The 23,632-nt window shown below is 48.8% G+C and overlaps 1 protein-coding gene and 1 long non-coding RNA gene across 2 annotated transcripts; both read left to right on the top strand.

The window, feature by feature from the left end:
* Positions 1-18,130: 18,130 nt before the first annotated feature.
* LOC138520046 (uncharacterized) lies at positions 18,131-20,064 on the top strand. The gene is made up of 3 exons (XR_011282771.1): positions 18,131-19,050; positions 19,157-19,281; positions 19,486-20,064. It is a non-coding gene; the product is annotated as an uncharacterized lncRNA (long non-coding RNA).
* An 867-nt stretch (positions 20,065-20,931) lies between these two features.
* On the top strand, positions 20,932-23,231 carry LOC138522131 (BCL-6 corepressor-like protein 1). Its single transcript, XM_069635387.1, has 4 exons — positions 20,932-20,956; positions 21,097-22,182; positions 22,289-22,413; positions 22,618-23,231. The coding sequence occupies exons 1-2, from the start codon at positions 20,932-20,934 to the stop codon at positions 22,074-22,076; spliced, it is 1,005 nt and encodes a 334-aa protein (XP_069491488.1). The 3' UTR covers positions 22,077-22,182; positions 22,289-22,413; positions 22,618-23,231.
* The last annotated feature ends 401 nt before the right edge of the window (positions 23,232-23,632 follow it).

Raw genomic sequence — 23,632 nt, 5'->3', positions numbered from 1 at the left:
GTTAGTGAGTACAATCAGACTCATCTCCCTTCAGTAGATTTCTCTCCCCGGCATTCTAAAGCTTACTTTCTATTCTCTGTTTGCTAGCGCCACCACATCCCCGAACAGGACCGGCTTCTCAAGCCCTTGGACACTTCCGAGAGCAGTCTCTTTCCTTAGAGGACACCCTCCTTAATCCCTTGTACGTGTTTTCACACTTCCCACTCTCACTTATTTCTCGCTACCAGTCTTCCTGGAACTTACCTGTTCTATCTTGTTTCCTTGGAAAGGTCTCCGACCCTCTTCATTGTCCAGCGCGCATAGAGGATCCGTCCAGACTTCCACCTCCCGTTCCGAAGAGTTGCAGCGGCTCAGGGTTTTTCCCCCAGGAGGGTTTCCCTGGGGATCCTGCTCTCCTCCTAACTGGTTTATCATTCAGGGAGCTGGGAAGCAGGACTCCCACGGGGGATTCATCCATTTCCACGACATCCGCCAGTTGTCTCCATTCCGGGTCGCAGTCTGCCCAGGTTAGTGCAATTTGTTACCGATTTGACAGTTAGCGACGCCCAAAAACAGACTGGCCGCGGCAGACGGCAATCTGAAATGGAACAACAGATGCACCAACTTATGGCGGCAATGCAGTCCATGGCATTGGAAATGCAGACTTTAAAACAGGATAACTCGCAATTAAAACAACAGTTAGGTCGGGCATTTTCTGATCTTCCTCCGTCAACATTTCAGATAGACAAGTTTGACGGGAATCCGCTTAAGTTAAAAGAGTTTCTTGACAGCTGCAATGTTCAGTTCACCTTTAAACCTAGATTTTTTCCCACAGAGAAAGATAAGGTGGGATTCGTTATTTCCCAGCTATCAGGCCCAGCCTTAGCATGGGCTTCCCCCTTGGTAACTTCGGGAAATATCATTCTCGATTCCTATGCTGCTTTCACCAGTAGCTTGAAAACCATGTTTGGTCGTAAAGAAATTTCAGTTTCAATTCAAGAAAAATTACTTGATTTAAAGCAGGGATCTAGAGACCTCATCTCATATATCACACTTTTTAAACAATTGTCTTCAGAGACAGGGTGGCCAGATGATGGTCTGGTTACTTTGTTTCGACGAGGGCTCTCAGAAGTGCTCAAAGACGGGGTGTCCAAGGTCCCTATACCAGCCAATTTGGCAGAGATGATTTCAATCTCTATGCAGATAGACTATCGATTGCAAGAACGCCATCAGGAGAAAAAGAAGTGAAAAGCTTCTCGGGTTCATATGGAATTCTTTCCCGGAACTACCAAGACACACTCTCCAGAAGAGCCAATGCAAATTGGGACCGTGAACGGCCCTCTTTCCAACTCCGAAAGGGTGTCTGTGTATGTATTGTGGTTCTTCCTTACACCTTCTAAGAGACTGCCCACTTCTTCCACCACGTAGAATTCCATCTCAGCTTTCGGGAAACGGAAGAACCCTACCGTAGGGGGAACCACGGTAGGAGTCTTTCGACAGGATTCCCCTACCAACAAGAATTCTTCCTCAGATCCTGGACAGGTAGAGCAGTCTATGGTTCCAACTATCATCCTTACTAATGTCCCAGCACTGATTGATTCCGGGGCGGCGGGCAATTTTGTGGATGATGCATGGGCGACCAAGAAAGGAATTCCTAGGGTTGACAAGATACTAGCCACTCCAGTTCAAGGGGTTGATGGGACGCCTTTGAGTTCAGGTCTTATCAGGGAACAAACCGAACCTTTACATTGTGCTGTGGGGACACATCAAGAAAACATAGAATTTGATCTCATCCGGACGGCACATTTTCCAATAATCTTGGGGCTCCCGTGGTTGAGATTATATAATCCCTTCATCAACTGGTCAGCGGGCACTCTCTTTTTAGGCTCGGAGTATTGCACCACTCATTGTTTGTCCCATACTACAGTAGGAGTACATATTCCGTCTGAAATAGAAAGATGTCTGAGCATTCCATCTATTAGTCACATTAGTAGGATTCCTGATTGTCATCAGCGATTTCTGTCAGTTTTGTCTAACCCCAAATTTCCTACTCTTCCACCTCATCGCAGAGATGATTGTCGTATAGACCTATTGCCTGATGAGCCTATTCCTTTCGGCCGCATGTATGTACTATCCCAGAAAGAAAAGGCTGCTCTAAAAGAATATCTTCACCAAAACCTACAAAATGGGTTGATCTCAGAATCCACTTCCCCTGCGGGTGCATCACTATTTTTTATTCCAAAAAAGGACTCACAAGAACTACGACCGTGTATTGATTTCCGCGGTCTAAACCGGATCACAATCCTAGACAAGTACCCCATGCCACTTATTACTGACATCTTGGAGGCCGTTCAAGGGGCCTCGGTTTACACCAAACTTGATCTCAGGGGAGCTTATCATCTCATCAGGATAACACAGGGAGATGAATGGAAAACAGCATTCTGCACTCCCTTTGGCCATTACAATATCACGTCATGCCCTTTGGGCTAGTTAACCCACCGGCGATCTTTCAAAGATTTATGGACCACCTATTTTCTGATGTCCTCCTTCACTTTGTCATAATTTATCTTGATGACATCTTGATTTTCTCTAAAAACAGGAAGAACACACCACTCATGTAAACCTCGTATTATCTCGTCTGGAAGAAAATCAATTATATTGTAAAGCAGAAAAGTGCGAATTTCACCAGAGCCAAGTTACATTTCTAGGATTTGTGCTGTCCCCTCAAGGGATGTCTATGGACCCCAGAAAGGTTTCCTCAGTATTGGATTGGCCTCCTCCATCGTCAATAAAAGAAATCCAGAGGTTTCTAAGACTCACTAATTTCTACCGTAAATTTATCCCAAGCTTTTCAGAAACCGTTCAACCCATAACCAGACTGCTTAAGAAGGGAGTTTCCTTCGAATGGAATACTGAGGCGCAGACAGCCTTTGAAAAACTTAAACGTCTTTTTACTTCTGCTGAGATATTGGCTACCCCGGATCAAAATCGACCATTCGTGGTAGAGTCGGATGCCTCTCACCATGCTCTGGTGGCCGTGTTACTCCAGAAGAACGAACAAGGAGACGAGAAACCAGTAGCTTATCTATCCAAGACATTCAATCGTTCGGAAGAAAACTATTCTGTTCTAGAAAAAGAGTTATTGGCCATTAAAAGAGCCTTTGAAGAGTGAAGACATTTGCTCTTGGGAACGAAGTATCCAGTGGAAGTGCGCACGGATCACCAGATCCTTAAGGTGCTGCAGCAAGCATATACCACGAATAGCAGGCAGGCAAGATGGGCACATTTTTGTTTGCTTTTAGGATCGAGTTCACCTACCTCCCTGGTAATCCTAATCTTCGGACAGACGCTCTTTCACAAAAAGACTACTCCTCCTATAAATTCTCTCCAGAACCCTTATTTGCCAAAGCTAAATTTGTCGCAATGACGGGTGACTTTCTTCAAGAACTAAGACTGGCCACGTGCCAGAACAGACAAAGATGCGAAGAGTTAGCTGATCTTCACTCGCTCAATTTGACCCAAGGTTGCTACTTTCACAAGGATCAAGTTCTTGTACCTTCTGCATCCTTACAAAAACAGGTGCTCCACATGTGCCATGATTCCAAAGCTGCAGGACACAGAGGAGTTCGAAACACTCTAGAACTTATATCTCGACATTTCTGGTGGCCCGCGATAAGGAGTGATGTAAATGGTTATGTCTCCGCCTGTGTCGTGTGTCAACAGTCTAAAACTCCTCGTGTGACTCCATACGGTCTGTTAAACCGTATGCCTATCCCAGATCGACCCTGGATGTACATTTCTACGGATTTTATTGTTGATCTTCCCGTTTCATCTCAACACATGACCATCATGGTAACTATCGATTACCTCACTAAAGTGGCTCACTTTTCTTCTCTTCACAAGCTTCCTGGGGCAGAACACATGGCAAAGATATTTTTAGCGGAAATATTCTCCCGACATGGCCTTCCAGACACCATTGTTTCCGATAAGCGTTCTCAATACACCTCTAAATTCTGGAGAATTTTATGTCAGAAATTGGGCATCAAGAGATCCCTTAGTTCTGGATACCACCCGCAGACCAACGGTCAGACGGAACGCTTGAACCAGACATTGGAAGGGTATCTACGATGCTTTGTCTCCACAGCTCAAGACTACTGGCTGGAGTTGCTTCCACTAGCAGAATTCGCATACAATAATGCGTATCATTCTGCATTGAAGACTACTCCTTTCCATTGCTTTTATGGTTATCACCCTTCCTTTCTCCCTACCGTCTCTCCTTCTTTGTCACAATGCCCAGGGGTCAACCACATTATGAGCAACATTCAGGAAGGTCATCGCTTGGCCCGCAGGTCTTTAAAGGACGCTCAGGACCGTGCCAAACGATATGCAGATCGTCATCGCAGACCAATACCTACACTTCAGGAGAGTGACCTGGTTTGGCTGGCTTCCCGTTTTCTCCCCAAACATTTAGTTTGTTCTAAATTGTCTCCTCGATTTTTTGGTCCCTTTAAGATCCTCTCCTTGGTAGGATCTTCGGCGGTTCGTTTAGAGCTGCCTCATTCTTGGTCTCGAATGCACCCGGTCTTCCACATCTCCCATATTAAACTATCCATACCTGTAGTGATACACAAAATTGCAAATTTGCCATTCAGGGCTTTAGATGACAGCATTAGCCGCTGAAAGCCAATTGTTTATTCAAAGTATGTGCCAAAAATGCTGACAGTAGTCTGTTGTAGCACTTCCATTACGCAGTAGTGAGCTACAAGGAATATGCAGGCCTAGTAGGGGTGGTAGGTCACATTATGCATTGTAGATAGACAGGCAGGGCGAAGGCCCCAGCTCTGTAGCCAATAGTCATAATTGGAGTGTTTGGAACATTATGGCACCTATATAGCGCTTAGATAGCTAATCTTAAGCGCTATGAACACTCAGCTATGAGTGCATGCCTTTTAGAGCTTGCTCACATGGGGTTAATTCATCTCGGCTTCTCTTAGAATATTCTGCCTTTCTAACTGTAGCCCTGCATGGCTTCTTAAACTAATCTTCCTTTCTCTGGGAAGGCACTGATAAGACATTCCTGAGCTTTTGCACAGATGGGCTCCAGGCAGGGAGGGGCACAGAAAAGGAGCACAGTGGAAATTCACAGAGTTGGGTGTTTCCATGAGCAAGCCTATATTTTGCACAGGGAAAGTTCTGGATCTGTGCGTCATGGACTGACAGCACGAAATTATAAAAATGCATGCCCACATGACTCAGGTGGGAGATCGATCTGTGGACTTGGTTTGAGCAAGATCAAGTGTCCGGAATTTGTGGCTCTGTCGGCACCCTGCAGCGCTGTCCTCTGAGCGGGGCTTGTTACAGTTAGCTTATGAGGGCCAGGGTCTCCCAGTGCTGATTGAAGGGGCGTAAGACTGTGTTTCTCTATGTTTCTCTAAGTTCTATGTTTCTCTATATTTTGCATTTCTCTAAGTTTTGTGCTTTGTAATCTTCTCTAACTTGAATCCCAAGATGTTGCTGAAATTCACTGTTTAGAATAAATACTAAAACTTTTTGAAGGTGTCATTTGTCACTAGCATGAGTTCACTGCTCGGCACAATAGAACCTGTATTTTGGGCTGAATTGGGTAATTTTTGCTCCCAAGGGCTGGTCCCGAGGAAGATTTGCCCAATATCAAGACAATACCAGACCATTTTGTGCGAAGACCTAATTCTCATCCTCCTCCAGTGGACACAGACAAAGGTCCGGAATACGAAGTGGCCAATATCTGTGACTCAAGATTCAATCGAGGTCGACTTCAGTTCCTCATTGACTGGAAAGGGTACTCACCCTCAGAAAGGACGTGGAAAAACGCTTTGGGGGTTCATGCCCCCAAATTGGTGAAAAGGTTCTACCGTTTCCACCCCGGAAAACCAGGAGCACCTCCCCTGAGGAGGGGTCATACTGTTACACATTATCAACGTTGTTCATGGTGGCAAAGCCGTAGAATAGGGAGAACGGCGCATAACATGATAATGCAGGCTCCCATAACGGCGACTTTTCCTAGAGACAACAATGGTCTAGTTGTTTCACGTACATCTGACGCACTCGCGCCGGGTCACGTGACTCCTGATAAGGAAGGAAGTGCTGTCTGTATATGCGTCGCTACTGCCTTTGTGGACGCTCTGTAAGTTCGCTTCTAGGACTCACACTCCTTTCATCTACTCACTCAGAGTTTCTCCTTATTCCTTACTTCTGTTCTGATTTCTATTCCCTTGCTTAGACTCAGCTGCTGGCCGTATTTGGTGGGATTCATGGGTTTTCTGGCGGGTTGGCCGCCCGTGTTAGTGAGAACAATCAGACTCATCTCCCTTCAGTAGATTTCTCTCCCCGGCATTCTAAAGCTTACTTTCTATTCTCTGTTTGCTAGCGCCACCACATCCCCGGGACAGGACCGGCTTCTCAAGCCCTCGGATACTTCTGAGACCAGTCTCTTTCCTTAGAGGACACCCTCCTTAATCCATTGTACGTGGTTTCACACTTCCCACTCTCACTTATTTCTCGCTACCAGTCTTCCTGGAACTTACCTGTTCTATCTTGTTTCCTTGGAAAGGTCTCTGGCCCTCTTCGTTGTCCAGCGCGCATAGAGGATACGTCCAGACTTCCACCTCCCGTTCCAAGAGTTGCAGCGGCTCAGGGTTTTTTCCCCCAGGAGGGTTTCCCTGGGGATCCTGCTCTCCTCCTAACTGGTTTATCATTAAGGGAGCTGGGAAGCAGGACTCCCACGGGGGATTCATCCATTTCCACGTCATCCACCAGTTGTCTCCATTCTGGGTCGCAGTCTGCCCAGGTTAGTGCAATTTGTTACCGATTTGACAGCCGTACCTGGAGTCTTGAGGTACGATCTGTGTCCAAGGTGCTAGACTTACAGCACAACATCAGCTGTGCCCACAAGGAACCACCGTTGAGCTAGTCCCTTGCCACTCTCTTGCTGAAATGTAAATAAGAGGCAGGAACCGGCAAAGCTACCTTCAAGCACGATAGGCCACGTGGTCAGGGGCCACCAACGGATGAACTAAAAGAGCCTGATGGAGAGGCTTCTAAACAGACTCTGAGAAACAATGTCCTTTCCTAAATCTACTTGTGCGAACAAGCTACCTGTCTTGTGGCTAACAGAGAATCTGTTCATCAGAGATCATGGTCCCCGAGGACCAATTGTTTTTTTATCACAGTACTAGTCCTTTTTGTAATTATAATTGCGCTTGGGTTTTGGTATATCGAAGGGGTGTGTCCACTTGAGACTTTGTTACCTACTGAAATCATCTCCACTGTGTCTCTACCTTTCGTGCATCTGCACACTCTTCCTCCCAGAGACTCCCAACATAGACAGGGTTATCATAATAATACTCTTTTATTGATTATGAATGCGACCCATGCGATTCTAAACAAAACGAATTGCTGGGTATGTTCACATTTGCCACAACACGGGGAAAAGGGGTTGGGCTGGTATAGTCATCGTCTTCCTTTAACTACTGCTTGCTACTCCTCACTAAGGGCACTATTCTTTGGTTGTTGGAATGACAGTATTTCTGGGAACTTTGATGGGACTAATCTGAATGAGTTTGAGAAATTAGGCCTAACACCTTTGGGATGTCCCCTCTTTGCAAATAGGAGCAAACTCAATGTTGCTTCTATTAGGCCTTCTGATAGACCCTTTAGACCTTTTCAATCACTGATTTCTTTCAAAATGGCTCCCGTAGGCAACCGGGATGCCACGCTTCCCTCTTATACTATCAGCCATAGTCCAGAAACTGTTTCCTTCTGCATACAAATGGATGGTTCTCAGCTAATGGGTACATTCGAGGGTTGTACCAACATCGCAAATCTAACCAGTGAGGACAGACCTTTGTGCGTAGCAGACCCTGTTTACTTTGTCTGTGGTGATGAAGCTAATTCTTGGTTACCTAGAGATTGGCAGGGTACTTGTTATTTGGGGATCTTGTTACCAGGGCTATATGTGGCTAGCACCTCTGAAGTCTCTAGAGCTTGTCCTAGGCGGGATGAGAATGGAGCTACTCCTTCACAAGTCTTGGGTGATGTAGCAAAATCCTTTGTGCCATTTTGGGGACAAATAATGAATTCCGAGGATATCAGAAGACTAGCAAGGGTACTGGAAAAGACCATCAATAGGACCACCGATATTTTGTACAACATGACGCTAGAGCAAAAGACGATTAGGTTAGTAGCCCTTCAAAATAGAATGGTGTTAGAGGTCATTCTAGCTGAGCGTGGTGGGGTATGCAAAATGGTAGGATCCGCATGCTGTGTTTTTGCACCCCACTCCTCCCCTACCATATTCAAGGCAATTCAAAATCTACATACCTTGAGTACTGAAGTACATGTCCCAGAGGAAAACTGGAATTTTAAGTACTTGGTTCTGGGACTTGTTACAATCATGGGGGTGGAAGATCTTTCCAGTCTTAATGGTGATTCTTGCTATTCTCCTTTTCTGTTGTTGTTATGTACAATGCCTCCATGTCATATGTTCCATTATAGGAGGATGTTGTGCACAAGCAGTAGGTACACTAGGACCTAAGGTACAAATGCCTGAAAAAGCAACCAATGCCTTAGTAATGCAGGAAATAACTATTAAAGAGTTAATGGCAATTGATATTTTTGAATCCAGCAACTCAGAGTGTTCTGATTATGACTCATGGTCATCGTATGATCAGAATGTTTGAATTATGCTCTTGGCTTAGACCAAAAGGAGGGTTTGTTAAACCATTTTTGCATAAATGCTGTCTGATTATATATATTGGCCAAAGCCATTTCGCATTTGTATTAAAAACCAATGCTTAACTAAACCTAGACAGAATTGACTTTGCTGCCATTTTGGAAAACATCTGCCATTATTTTGATTCTGACTCTTGCTCTATGTTCAGAAATGATTAACCATGTTTTCAGCTGCCAGAGCAGACTGAACATTGAGCCTATGTCAACACTAGAGCTGCCAAGAGCAGACTATTAGTTCTGTGCACAGAGACCTTGTAGTCAGAATGAACTCTCAGTCAAAGTGTTATCTATGTCTACAGACTCATTCTCCCTCAAACAGTGACATACAACGCAAAGTAACTAATGCTGTGAGTTTTGGAAGAAATGCTTTGTGCATTTCTTGGAACAGGACTTATCCTAAAGCTCAAGAAACAAGGAAAGATCTACACAGCTGGATACAACACAGTTTGCCAGCATCTTTAAGGAACCTTGGAGCCACAGTGAACTTCAATTCAAAGTGTTGTCTGCATCAATAGCCTCAGCCATATACAAACATCAGAACTGACAAACTAGAACTATGTGCCTTAGCAATAAACTATTGAATTAATTTCTTTAAACTACGACCAACCTAAGCTGGAGAACCTACATCACCATTGAATCTTCAAGGATGGGACATGTCAAAAGTGCATACTACTATTGTTATATTTGTTATGTGAACTGGGCACAAACCCGAATTTGTAACTTATTCGTTTGGAGAAGGGCTGGGCTATGACCAGGACTTTTTATAAATACTGCATGCTTTGTGATGACCAGTACTCACTCCCCTCAGAGTGTCTGCTGGTACACACTGCGAGGTGCTTGGGAGCCAGATAGCTATCTACTTTGATATTTGAATCTGTACAGAATAAAGTTATATTCATAACTTTGACTTTGTGACTGGCGGATTCAATTTTTGGTGGTACTAAGCCTCGATATTCCTTGCTGACCTATCAATCTGAAGACTTCACAAGGAGTAGCAAGAAGAACTCATTTGGACCCTGGCTGAAGGTACGGTCTGCCTTACTGCTACCGCCTGTGAAGGAAGGCCAGGATTTCCAAAGACGGAAGCAAGATCCCTCCCCTAAATGTCTCCCAGGGAACAGAGGGAGATACAGAATCCAGAGTACCCGCCAGCAGCTCCGGAACCAGTACACAGCCAGCTCACATCAGGCACTGCTTGGCTCTGCAGCAAGATTCCTAGGTGGGAAGTGCCGTAGAGTCTCTGAACCAAACCAAGGACAAAGCACCTGCCTGCAGCACTCTCCGCAGCTTTGGGCCGTCCACCTTAAAGGACCACATGAGCCCAGTGAAGAACCTAGGAGAAGTGAAACGACAAGCATGTATCGACGTCTGCCTTAAAGGACATTTTCCAGCCACTCAAACTCTTTGAGCTGGAATCAACTGCACCACTGTCTGTTGTTACACTGCAGTCGCTAACGCCATCTGAGATGCCTTGACCAGTGCTTCAGAACCACCGACCAGCACCAGCAGAGATGATTCCTGGTCCTGAGTAACCGTGTAGGCCAGCCTGCAGCCATCCAGCCTAGGTTGCCAAACTGTCTGCTGCCTGATTCTCACAGCTGTCACCCGACTTGAACTCTGTCGCAGAAGCTTCAAGGCGCCCTGAAACGGACTCGAACTTGTCGAGCACCAAGAACATCTACAGCACAAGGTGCATTGTGGTTCTGTCCCTGTGGTCCTTCTCTGAAGGCCCCTAGGGACATTGTACGACCCATTGCTTCCTTTGTGTTGAAACCAACTATCCTCAAACTATTGTGATTATTTACTATACAGACTGCCCTCCGGTCACTATCCAGAGTGCATCCCTTTTCGCTCTTGAAACTGTCTGTCCTCTGTGTTCCTTTACAGGGCGGGTTGTATTTTGTAGTGTGCTAAAACTGTCTGTTGTGATAATACAACCTTGACTGGATCGTCCCTTTTATCATTGGGTAATAATTGTGTTTTCGCTGTTTTGCAACTAACTAACAATCCACGACCTTGCAGAGATAAACCTGCTGTTCCGACCACGTTACCAAAATTGGACAAGAAGTTTTATAATGTACTTGTGCTTCCAATCTGTTCGTATCCTTTCTGGTGTACTAGAGGAGTGGGACTGATTGATGGTTTAGAAACCGATATTTATCCCTGGACCACTGGTGACCCGGAAGTTGATTTGTCACAAGCAGGTCTCTGCTCATGGGAGTGTGCGGGGTGTTTGAGGATGTCCTTGTATAATGCAGGGGTCTCTTCTCATCTGCTTATGGCAATGCTCGAGGTGTTCGAGGATGCCCTTGTTTAATGTGGGGGTCTCTGCTCATGGCAGTGCGCAGGGGTTTTGAGAGGCCCTTATGTAATGCAGGGGGTCTCTGCTCAGTGCAAAGGGTGTTCGAGGAGGCCCTTGTGTAAATTCTGGGGGTCTCTGCTCATGGCAGTGCGTGGGGTGTTCGAGGAGGCCCTTGTTTAAATTGGGGGGGTCTCTGCTCATGGCAGTTCGCGGGGTGTTCGAGGAGGCCATTGTGTAATGTGGGGTTCTCTGCTCATGGCAGTGCGTGGGGTGTTCAAGGAGGCCCTTGTGTAAATTGGGGGGTCTCTGCTCATGGCAGTGTGTGGAGTATTCGAGGAGGCCCTTGATTAAATTCGGGGGGGTCTCTGCTCATGGCAGTGCGTGGGGTGTTCGAGGAGGCCATTGTGTAAATTGGGGGGTCTCTGCTCATGGCAGTGCGTGGGGGGTTCGAGGAGGCCCTTGTGTAAATTGGGGGGGTCTCTGCTCATGGCAGTGCGTGGGGTGTTCGAGGAGGCCCTTGTGTAAATTGGGGGGTGGTCTCTGCTCATGGCAGTGCGTGGGGTGTTCGGGGAGGCCCTTGTGTAATGTGGGGTTCTCTGCTCATGGCAGTGCGTGGGGTGTTCGAGGAGGACCTTGTGTCACGTGGGAGGGGGGTCTCTGCTCATGGCAGTGCGTGGGGTGTTCGAGGAGGCCATTGTGTAATGTGGGGGGTCTCTGCTCATGGCAGTGCCCGGGGTGTTCGAGGAGGCCATTGTGTAATGTGGGGGGGGGGTCTCTGCTCATGGCAGTGCATGGGGTGTTCGGCCGGAGGGGTATGTGGGGTGGTCTCTGCCCGTGATGGCCACTGCTCGGTGGACTTTGGCTAAAGGTGCGGACTTCTTGTTTAGTTTTAGATGTCAAAGGTTTGAGCTCGGCAGCTGGTGTTCCGCATTTCATCATGTCCGGTGTTGGCAGAGCTGGGCCAGTTATTCTTTCGCCAGAACAGCCGAGCCCAGCACGAGGCCAGCAGCAGCCGCACGGAAAGTCCCTGCACTCAATCTGAAGGGGTGTCCTGGAGCCGTGCAGGGTCTCGTGGCAACGGCCACCTCTTCCCGGGGGGTTTCCACGGGCGGCTCCGTAGGCAAACAGCAGGACTTTACCTCACAGAGGAGTCCATTAATTACCAACAGCCCTCACTGCCCGCTGATCATTTAGAGAGTCACTGAGGGAAAGCCCAAAACCTCGGGGGTGGCACAAGTTGCCAAGCCAGCCATGGGCCTGGGGTGGGGAGCCGAGCCCCTACCAAACTGAGGTGCACTACAGCAAAAGCAAACCTGTCAAATCTCTCCCCGTGAGAGAAGTCTTCAAACACTCATTAACTGGCAGGGCGTGACGACTCAACTTCCGGGGTGCCAGTGGTCCAGGGAGGGATATCGGTTCTAAGCCATCAATCAGCCCCACACCTCCAGTGCACCAGAAGGGATCCGCACAGATAGGAAACACAAGCGAATTATAAGACCTCCTGGTCCAATTTTTGTAACGTGTTTATCTTTGCAAGGTCTTGCATTGTTGGTTAGTTGCAACACAGCGAACATACAATAATTACCCAATGATAAAGGGGACCGTCCAGTCAAGGTTGTATTAAAATATCTATTTTATTATTCCCACAACAGACAGTTCTAGCACACTATGAAATACATCCCACCCTGTAAAGGAATGCAGAGGACAGACAGTTTCAAGAAGGAAACTAACTCTGTCTCACGAACTGCAAAGCACTCTGGAACACCTCGACACTCTGGAACACCTCGACACTCTGGAGCACCTCGACACTCTGGAACACCTCGACACTCTGGAGCACCTCGACACTCTGGAGCACCTCGACACTCTGGAACACATCGACACTCTGGAACACCTCGACACTCTGGAACACCTCGACACTCTGGAGCACCTCGACACTCTGGAACACCTCGACACTCTGGAACACCTCGACACTCTGGAACACCTCGACACTCTGGAACACCTCGACACTCTGGAGCACCTCGACACTCTGGAACACCTCGACACTCTGGAGCACCTCGACACTCTGGAACACCTCGACACTCTTGAGCACCGGGTTGTTAGGAATATGGGACGCCCCTCGTCTTTGCGCCATCGCCGTTCCTGTCACGGTACAGGTTGTCATGTCATGGCGACAGTTCATGCGTCCAGGCTTTCGGCAGTCACCTGGAAGGACATTCAAAGCTGGGCCTCATGCTGTGCCGAGACGCTTACCTGGTACTGATAAAACACACCTTATTGAAGCTATGACCCGTTTATGCTTCGCTTCGTCCCGAGTCTGGACCCTTGTTTTGACTCTTGTTTCCAGTCTGCGCTTCTCTCTGCTCCTTGCTTCTCTGTCTTGAATCCTTGTCCTTGTGTCTGACCTCCTGCTATGTTGCAACTCCTTCCACTCCCCTCCCTCTACTCCTCGCTGCCTTCCTGTTAACAGGACACGGCCTGCTTCCTGGACTCCCTCTGTCTCACGCTCTGCAGCAATCCTCGGCCCACACGTTCATAGGACACAGATAGTTATCGGATTTGTCTGCTGCTACGCGTTTTCTTTGCACATTACTTCAAAGGGACATCACTCTTCTTGTGTGGACAGTGCTAGCACCGGGACTAGAGACGCGTGCCTGCAGGGGCTCTTTCTAGGCGTCCTCGTTTCATCGGGAATAGGTCCTGGGATTGTGCTCCATCTGGAATAGTCCACACTTCAGACAACTTCAGAACCTGCTAAAAAGAACTCTTCATGCTTTGTACAGGTACTTTGGTAGGAAGTGGATTGTTTTGTCTCTTGCTTTGTTTGGTCTGTCACTCTAGTCTCCTTTCCCTTGGGTTACTGTTTTGTAGATTCCAGTTGTGGAACCTTGGGGACCTGTTGCAAAGCCCTAGACTGACCAGTGTGCTGTCAGAATCCATCCAGGTGGGTCCAGGAATATGGAAGCCGGGGAGGAGTCTAAATACGTGCAAGAGGTACTGATTGTATTTTATTCTGTTCCCAAAGCCGGTGAGTCTTGGATGCGTCTCCGCTTCCAACTACTAGACCTCTCTGTCTGTCATTTTAAACAGCAGAGAGTTACACCAGTGGGAAGAATTCTTCCACTGCTGTACAAGTTTTCTAGACTCTTCTGACGCAGACCACTAGCACTATCTTCAGGGAATGGGTTGTGACACAGGTACATTGTGGTTCTTCTCCCCTGGTCCTTCTCCAAAGGCCCCTATAGACAGTTACAACCCTTTGCCCAGTTGGTGTTGAAACGAAATAACCTTGAAGAGTAAGAATGATTACTTTACCAACTACCCTCCGGTCAGTATCCAGAGTGCATCCCTTTCCTTTGTGACACTGTCTGTCCTCTGTGTTCCTTTACAGTGTGTGTTGTGATTGTAGTGTGCTAGAACTGTCTGTTGTAGTAATGATAAAGTAGATATTTCTAAACAACCTTGACTGAAGAGTCCCTTTTATCATTGGGTAATAATTGTATTTTCGTTGTGTTGCAACTAACCAACGATCCACCACCTTGCAGAGATAAGCCTGGCGTTCCTTCCACGTCACCAAAAATTGGACAAGGAGGTCTTATAATTCACTTGTATTGCAATCTGTTCGGATCCCTTCTGGTGCACTAGAAGTGTGGGGTTTATTGATGGTTTAGAAATTGATATACATCCCTGGACCACTACTGCCCCAGAAGTTGATTCGTCATATCCGGTGAATGCTGGTCAATGCACTCCTCCCAGCTTCTTCACTGGGCTTGTGTCGTCCTTTAAAGCGGACGGCCCAAAGCTGAGGAGAGTGTTGCAGGCACCAGCCTTGTCCTTGGTTTGGTTCACAGGCTCTCTGGCACTTCCCACCTAGGAAGCTTGCTACAGAGCCTAGCAGGGCACTCTGTGTGCTGGCTGGGTACCGGTGCTGGAGCTGCTGGGGGGGCCTCGGGATTCAATATCTCCCTCTGTTCCTTGGGAGATGTTTTGGGGAGGGATCTTGCTTCCCTCTTGGAAATCATGGCCTTCCTTCACTGGTGGAAGATGTAAGGCAGACTGTACCTTCAGCCAGGATCCAAAGCTAAATTTGTCTTGTTACTCCTTGCAAAGTCTTCAGATGATCTGCCAAAAGAGGGGCCCAGCCACCTTTTAAAGACAAATGGGCCAGAGTAAATGGTGTTGGCTAAGCCTACCTTAGTGAACCAATCCTGGATCCCCACCAACAATCTCCTGTATGCATGAGGTCATAACCAGAGTGCTTTGCAAAAGAAAAGGTAAAGGGTGAAAACATGTAATACTAAGTCCCATCCATCTTCCTGTCTGTTGTGGATCAAAGGGTCTCTCTGGTTAATTGAGATCTCTGTGGTTCCTGATTAAAGAGGCAGGTCTCCCTTGAAGTTCCGGCAAGGACAGACTTTCTGTCTCCTGGAAACCACAATCTCTTATCTTCTGAATGGGTTCCCCTGCTGGGGTTGCCATCTGCCTAAACCACAGTGCTGCAGCACCCATCTGCCTACACCACAGAGCCGCGGCACCCATATTCCTACACCATAGAGCTGCGGCACCCATCTGCCCACACCACAGTGCTGCGGCACCCATCTGTCTACACCACAGAGCTGCGGCACCCTTCTTCCTACACCACAGTGCTGCGGCACTCACCTGCCTACACCACAGAGCTGCGGCACCCATCTGCCTACACCACAGAGCTGCGGCACCCTTCTGCCTACACCACAGTGCTGCAGCACCCATCTGCCTACACCACAGAGCTGCGGCACCCATCTGTCTACACCACAGTGCTGCGGCACCCTTGTGCCTACACCACAGTGATGCAGCACCCATCTGCCCACACCACAGTGCAGCGGCACCCATCTGCCTACACCACAGAGCTGCGGCACCCTTCTGCCTACACCACAGTGCGGCAGCACCCACCTGCCTACACCACAGAGCTGCAGCACCCATCTGCCTACACCACAGAACTGCGGCACCCATCTGCCTACCCCACAGAGCCGCGGCACCCATCGACCTACACCACAGAGCTGCAGCAACCATCTACTTAGGCCCCCCAGAGGTGAAGCTCCTTTACTCAGTCCTAGGAAGCCCAGCACGGACGTTTGCCTATTGCCGCTCTGTCCAGGCCACGCTCAGTGGTTCATTAGCTACTCATTGGATGAGCTTGTTATGCTGTCGGTTCTTGTTTGCTTATTGTATAGAACTGAATAACACTTCACTGCACTTTTCTAGTGCTTTGAATAAAAGCTGTTGTAATGTATTAGCCCTTATTAAACTGCTTTTCTAGAAATGAAAGACTAAACTGTCCACAGTTAGGTTCCCAGATGTGACCCTCAGGCAGCAGGCTGACGCTGACCTCTGCAGCAGGTGCATTAACCAATTGACCTACGTCACTGGCGTGCTTTATTCGTTGCTGTTTCCATGTTGCAATGCAGCAGATGTGAAGGGATGTGTCATGTGTGTTGTGAGAGTCATCATCCACCCAGGGCCCGGATGATCTGTCCGGAGGTTTCTGAGGTCTGCTCCCCGCCATTAACCTCTTCCTTCCATCCTGTCCATAGGAAACGTGTGTCAGCACCGGCGAGTCTCACCACAGAATGACCCAATATACTGGGGTTTCCTCGCCACAGAAACCTCTGCCATCCTCAACGCTGCTCGCAACGACGCCCCTTCCTCCCTGCTCATGGCTGCCCCGCTTTTAGCCTCGCCCACCCACACAAACATGCACAGTACTGTTGCTAACCTCCGGTGCAACTTTGCTTTCACTGTGCCTAGACAACTCCTTCAATAGAACCATGAAGATCACATTCCTTGGGCCTCCTGGAGCGACCTCTCCATCCGCTTCCCTGCATCACTCCAGTACCCAGACTGTCCTCTTCCCTGCATCTCTCCAGTACCCAGGGCTGTCCTCTTCCCTGCATCTCTCCAGTACCCCGGACTGTCCTCTTCCCTGCATCTCTCCAGTACCCAGCACTGTCCTCTTCCCTGCATCTCTCCAGTAACCGAGACTGCTCTCTTCCCTGCATCTCTCCAGTACCCAGGGTTATCCCCTTCCCTGCATCTCTCCAGTACCCCAGACCGTCCCCTTCCCTGCATCTCTCCAGTACCCCAGTCTGTCCTCTTCCCTGCAGCACTCCAGTACCCAACACTGTCCTCTTCCCTGCATCTCTCCAGTACCCTGCACTGTCCTCTTTCCTGCATCTCTCCAGTAACCGAGACTGTCCTCTTCCCTGCATCTCTCCAGTACCCAGGGCTGTCCTCTTCCCTGCATCTCTCCAGTACCCAGGGCTGTCCTCTTCCCTGCATCTTTCCAGTACCCCCGACTGTCCTCTTCCCTGCATCTCTCCAGTACCCGGCACTGTCCTCTTCCCTGCAACACTCCAGTACCCCGGGAATATCCTCTTCCCTGCATCTCTCCAGTACCCAGGACTGTCCTCTTCCTTCATCACTCCAGTATCCAGCACTGTCCTCTTCCCTGCATCTCTCCAGTACCCAGGGCTGTCCTCTTCCCAGCATCACTCTAGTACCCGGACTGTCCTCTTCCCTGCATCTCTCCAGTACCCAGGGCTGTCCTCTTCCCTGCATCTCTCCAGTACCCGGGACTGTCCTCTTCCCTGAATCTCTCCAGTACCCAGGGCTGTCCTCTTCCCTGCATCTTTCCCGTACCCCAGACTGTCCTCTTCCCTGCATCTCTCCAGTACCCGGCACTGTCTTCTTCCCTGCATCACTCCAGTACCCCAGGAATGTCCTCTTCCCTTGTTCTCTCCAGTACCCGGGACTATCCTCTTCCCTGCATCACTCCAGTATCCAGCAATGTCCTCTTCCCTGCATCTCTCCAGTACCCAGGGCTGTCCTCTTCCCAGCATCACTCTAGTACCCAGACTGTCCTCTTCCCTGCATCTCTCCAGTAGGGCTGTCCTCTTCCCAGCATCACTCTAGTACCCAGACTGTCCTCTTCCCTGCATCTCTCCAGTACCCAGGGCTGTCCTCTTCCCTGCATCTCTCCAGTACCCGGGACTGTACTCTTCCCTTCCCTGCATCACTCCAGTACCCCGGACTATCCTCTTCCTTGCATCTCTCCAGTACCCGGCACTGTCCTCTTCCCTGCATCTCTCCAGTACCCGGGATTGTCCTCTTCCCTGCAACTCTCCAGTTCCCGAGACTGTCCTCTTCCCTGCATCTCTCCAGTACCCGGGACTGTCCTCTTCCCTGCATCACTCCAGTACCCCAGGAATGTTCTCTTCCCTGCATCTCTCCAGTACCCAGCACTGTCCTCTTCCCTGCATGTCTCCAGTACCTGGGACTGTCCTCTCCCTGCATCTTTCCTGTACCCAAGACTGTCCTCTTCCCTGCATCTCTCCAGTACCCAGCACTCGCCTCATCCCAGAATCTCTTCAGGACCATCCCCTTTCCTGCATCTCTCCAGTACTTGGGACTGTCCTTTTTCCTACATGTCTCCAGTACTCGGCACTGTCCTCTTCCATGCATCTCTCCAGTACCCAGGTCTGCCCCCCTCCCTGCATCTCTCCAGTACCCGAGACTGTCCTCTTCCCTGCATCTCTCCAGTACCCAGGACTGTCCACCTCCCTGCATCTCTCCAGTACCCCGGACTGTCCTCTTCCCTGCATCTGTCCAGTACCCGGCACTCTCATTGTCCCGGCATCTCTTCAGTACGTGTGACCATCCCCTTTCCTGCATCTCTACAGTACACCAGGCTGTCCTCTTCCCTGCATCTCTCCAGTACCCAGCACTGTCCTCTTCCCTGCATCACTCCAGTACCTGGCACTGTCCTCTTCTCTGCATCTCTCCAGTACCCGTGACAGCCCCCCTCCATGCATCTCTCCCCTTCTTGTTCGACAGGCAGCACAATGATGGTTCTGTGATCTGAGGACCGTGGCTGCCACAAGCAATTGGACACCAAGTGCCTCCTAATCCACCGGTCTATACCTCGGGGAGAATACCTGGGAGACCATCTGTATACTGGCTTGCACCAGGTACTCCGATTTTAGTTTACCTTCTTTTCTCCCTCTATAACCGTGGCACTCACAGCTCGGACTTACATCCCTTCCCATCTCTTGTCTTTCCCCTCTTCTTATGCAGTGACGGACGACCCTGGAGCAGCTTTCTTCAGCGTATCCTACCCACGCTAGTCTGTAACAAGCGGTCCCGCCATCTGCAAATCTCCGGCCCGGAAGCATGCAACTCGAAGAGACTTCCCGTCAGAGGTACAAGCCTTCTTATGATCTAATTACCCTGACCCTCTACCAGCCCAGTTCTTATGAAATTTTGTTAAGAAATATTTTTCTTCCTTTTTGCATTAAGTGCTTTTTCCCTTACCAATTTGGCCAGAAATGTCCATAAAGGAAACACACTTCACCACGAGGATAGTACATTTATAATGTTCTCCTCTTTTGGTTTCTTTGTTACAGGGGCTGTTTATTCGCCCTGAAGAAGGCGGCTACTATGATGAAAAAATAAGCGATCCTTCTTACTCAGTTTCAAGACGGATGGCACTGCTGCCGAAACGTACAGTTTATGCGAGGGGGAACTACGAGCCCAATGTTATGGGCACTTCCGATTGACTTTTTCATGTGATTCAAACACCATTTGGTGGTTTGACCACACTTTACCCCCAGCGACGTTGGCACATGACCATCAGAATTATTTATACTTTTTTCTGTAAAATTGATCAGTTAGATGTATGACCATTAGAACTCTCTAGGCACTTGAGTAATTCATGATGTACTATGTAATTTAATTAAAAATTCATGCACCAGATACTTGGAATCTGGACACAAAACCTTAGGTGCAAAACCACGAGGTGTAACCACTATATGTGTTATTCTTTCGGGTCATGTTGTGAATGTGTCTTTCCCTTTAACTGCACTAGTCTTCTGACTAGGATATGGTTGATGCTGTCCCTCTGTCTATGACACCTATATATGTTTTCTTTTACAGTCCAGTAATGTGTTTTACATGCAGGTGTTTATAAGGAAATTTCATATTTTGTCCAAATACAATTAAGCACATTTTATGAAACAGCCCCCTCTGTGTGTGTGTGGTTTTTCTTCCTTGACAATTTCATAGGCAACTAACTGTGGGATATATTCCTTGAGTTCAAGTAGAAAGGCTCCCCAATAAAACCAAAATATGTTTCTCCCCTTGAGGAAGCACTTGGGTTGAGGCTATTAGTAGCAGTACTACCCCTTTGTGTTTTTCTCTCTCCCGTACCCCAGACTGTGCTGGAATTTCACTGCATCTCTCCAGTACCCAGGATTGTATTAGCATCTACCTGCATCTCTCCAGTACCGAGAGCTGTCCTCTTCCCTGCATCACTCCAGTACCCAGCACTGTCCTCTACCCTGCATCTCTCCAGTACCCGAGGCTGTCCTCTTCCCTGCATCACTCCAGTACCCAGCACTGTCCTCTACCCTGAATCTCTCCAGTACCCGAGGCTGTCCTCTTCCCTGCATCATTCCAGTACCCAGCACTGTCCTCTACCCTGCATCTCTCCAGTACCCGGCACTGTCCTCTTCCCTGCATCACTCCAGTACCCAGCACTGTCCTCTACCCTGCATCACTCCAGTACCCAGCACTGTCCTCTACCTTGCATCTCTCCAGTACCCAAGGCTGTCCTCTTCCCAGCATCACTCTAGTACCCGGACTGTCCTCTTCCCTGCATCTCTCCAGTACCCAGGGCTGTCCTCTTCCCTGCATCTCTCCAGTACCCGGGACTGTCCTCTTCCCTGAATCTCTCCAGTACCCAGGGCTGTCCTCTTCCCTGCATCTTTCCCGTACCCCAGACTGTCCTCTTCCCTGCATCTCTCCAGTACCCGGCACTGTCTTCTTCCCTGCATCACTCCAGTACCCCAGGAATGTCCTCTTCCCTTGTTCTCTCCAGTACCCGGGACTATCCTCTTCCCTGCATCACTCCAGTATCCAGCAATGTCCTCTTCCCTGCATCTCTCCAGTACCCAGGGCTGTCCTCTTCCCAGCATCACTCTAGTACCCAGACTGTCCTCTTCCCTGCATCTCTCCAGTACCCAGGGCTGTCCTCTTCCCTGCATCTCTCCAGTACCCGGGACTGTACTCTTCCCTGCGTCTCTCCAGTACCCAGTACTGTCCTCTTCCCTGCATCACTCCAGTACCCGAGACTGTCCTCTTCCCTGCATCACTCCAGTACCCCGGACTATCCTCTTCCTTGCATCTCTCCAGTACCCGGCACTGTCCTCTTCCCTGCATCTCTCCAGTACCCGGGATTGTCCTCTTCCCTGCAACTCTCCAGTTCCCGAGACTGTCCTCTTCCCTGCATCTCTCCAGTACCCGGGACTGTCCTCTTCCCTGCATCACTCCAGTACCCCAGGAATGTTCTCTTCCCTGCATCTCTCCAGTACCCAGCACTGTCCTCTTCCCTGCATGTCTCCAGTACCTGGGACTGTCCTCTCCCTGCATCTTTCCTGTACCCAAGACTGTCCTCTTCCCTGCATCTCTCCAGTACCCAGCACTCGCCTCATCCCAGAATCTCTTCAGGACCATCCCCTTTCCTGCATCTCTCCAGTACTTGGGACTGTCCTTTTTCCTACATGTCTCCAGTACTCGGCACTGTCCTCTTCCATGCATCTCTCCAGTACCCAGGTCTGCCCCCCTCCCTGCATCTCTCCAGTACCCGAGACTGTCCTCTTCCCTGCATCTCTCCAGTACCCAGGACTGTCCACCTCCCTGCATCTCTCCAGTACCCCGGACTGTCCTCTTCCCTGCATCTGTCCAGTACCCGGCACTCTCATTGTCCCGGCATCTCTTCAGTACGTGTGACCATCCCCTTTCCTGCATCTCTACAGTACACCAGGCTGTCCTCTTCCCTGCATCTCTCCAGTACCCAGCACTGTCCTCTTCCCTGCATCACTCCAGTACCTGGCACTGTCCTCTTCTCTGCATCTCTCCAGTACCCGTGACAGCCCCCCTCCATGCATCTCTCCCCTTCTTGTTCGACAGGCAGCACAATGATGGTTCTGTGATCTGAGGACCGTGGCTGCCACAAGCAATTGGACACCAAGTGCCTCCTAATCCACCGGTCTATACCTCGGGGAGAATACCTGGGAGACCATCTGTATACTGGCTTGCACCAGGTACTCCGATTTTAGTTTACCTTCTTTTCTCCCTCTATAACCGTGGCACTCACAGCTCGGACTTACATCCCTTCCCATCTCTTGTCTTTCCCCTCTTCTTATGCAGTGACGGACGACCCTGGAGCAGCTTTCTTCAGCGTATCCTACCCACGCTAGTCTGTAACAAGCGGTCCCGCCATCTGCAAATCTCCGGCCCGGAAGCATGCAACTCGAAGAGACTTCCCGTCAGAGGTACAAGCCTTCTTATGATCTAATTACCCTGACCCTCTACCAGCCCAGTTCTTATGAAATTTTGTTAAGAAATATTTTTCTTCCTTTTTGCATTAAGTGCTTTTTCCCTTACCAATTTGGCCAGAAATGTCCTTAAAGGAAACACACTTCACCACGAGGATAGTACATTTATAATGTTCTCCTCTTTTGGTTTCTTTGTTACAGGGGCTGTTTATTCGCCCTGAAGAAGGCGGCTACTATGATGAAAAAATAAGCGATCCTTCTTACTCAGTTTCAAGACGGATGGCACTGCTGCCGAAACGTACAGTTTATGCGAGGGGGAACTACGAGCCCAATGTTATGGGCACTTCCGATTGACTTTTTCATGTGATTCAAACACCATTTGGTGGTTTGACCACACTTTACCCCCAGCGACGTTGGCACATGACCATCAGAATTATTTATACTTTTTTCTGTAAAATTGATCAGTTAGATGTATGACCATTAGAACTCTCTAGGCACTTGAGTAATTCATGATGTACTATGTAATTTAATTAAAAATTCATGCACCAGATACTTGGAATCTGGACACAAAACCTTAGGTGCAAAACCACGAGGTGTAACCACTATATGTGTTATTCTTTCGGGTCATGTTGTGAATGTGTCTTTCCCTTTAACTGCACTAGTCTTCTGACTAGGATATGGTTGATGCTGTCCCTCTGTCTATGACACCTATATATGTTTTCTTTTACAGTCCAGTAATGTGTTTTACATGCAGGTGTTTATAAGGAAATTTCATTTTTTGTCCAAATACAATTAAGCACATTTTATGAAACAGCCCCCTCTGTGTGTGTGTGGTTTTTCTTCCTTGACAATTTCATAGGCAACTAACTGTGGGATATATTCCTTGAGTTCAAGTAGAAAGGCTCCCCAATAAAACCAAAATATGTTTCTCCCCTTGAGGAAGCACTTGGGTTGAGGCTATTAGTAGCAGTACTACCCCTTTGTGTTTTTCTCTCTCCCGTACCCCAGACTGTGCTGGAATTTCACTGCATCTCTCCAGTACCCAGGATTGTATTAGCATCTACCTGCATCTCTCCAGTACCGAGAGCTGTCCTCTTCCCTGCATCACTCCAGTACCCAGCACTGTCCTCTACCCTGCATCTCTCCAGTACCCGAGGCTGTCCTCTTCCCTGCATCACTCCAGTACCCAGCACTGTCCTCTACCCTGAATCTCTCC

This window comes from Ambystoma mexicanum, chromosome 13 (assembly GCF_040938575.1).
Source record: "Ambystoma mexicanum isolate Mex_15411 chromosome 13, UKY_AmexF1_1, whole genome shotgun sequence".
NCBI lineage: Eukaryota > Metazoa > Chordata > Amphibia > Caudata > Ambystomatidae > Ambystoma > Ambystoma mexicanum.
This window is presented reverse-complemented; position numbering and strand designations above follow the sequence as displayed.

Coding starts and splice junctions, on each gene's coding strand:
- LOC138522131 (XM_069635387.1), top strand. CDS start 20,932: ATGTCCTCTTCCCTTGTTCTCTCCA. Junction 20,957..21,096: donor CTCTTCCCTTGTTCTCTCCA/GTACCCGGGACT, acceptor GCATCTCTCCAG/TACCCAGGGCTGTCCTCTTC.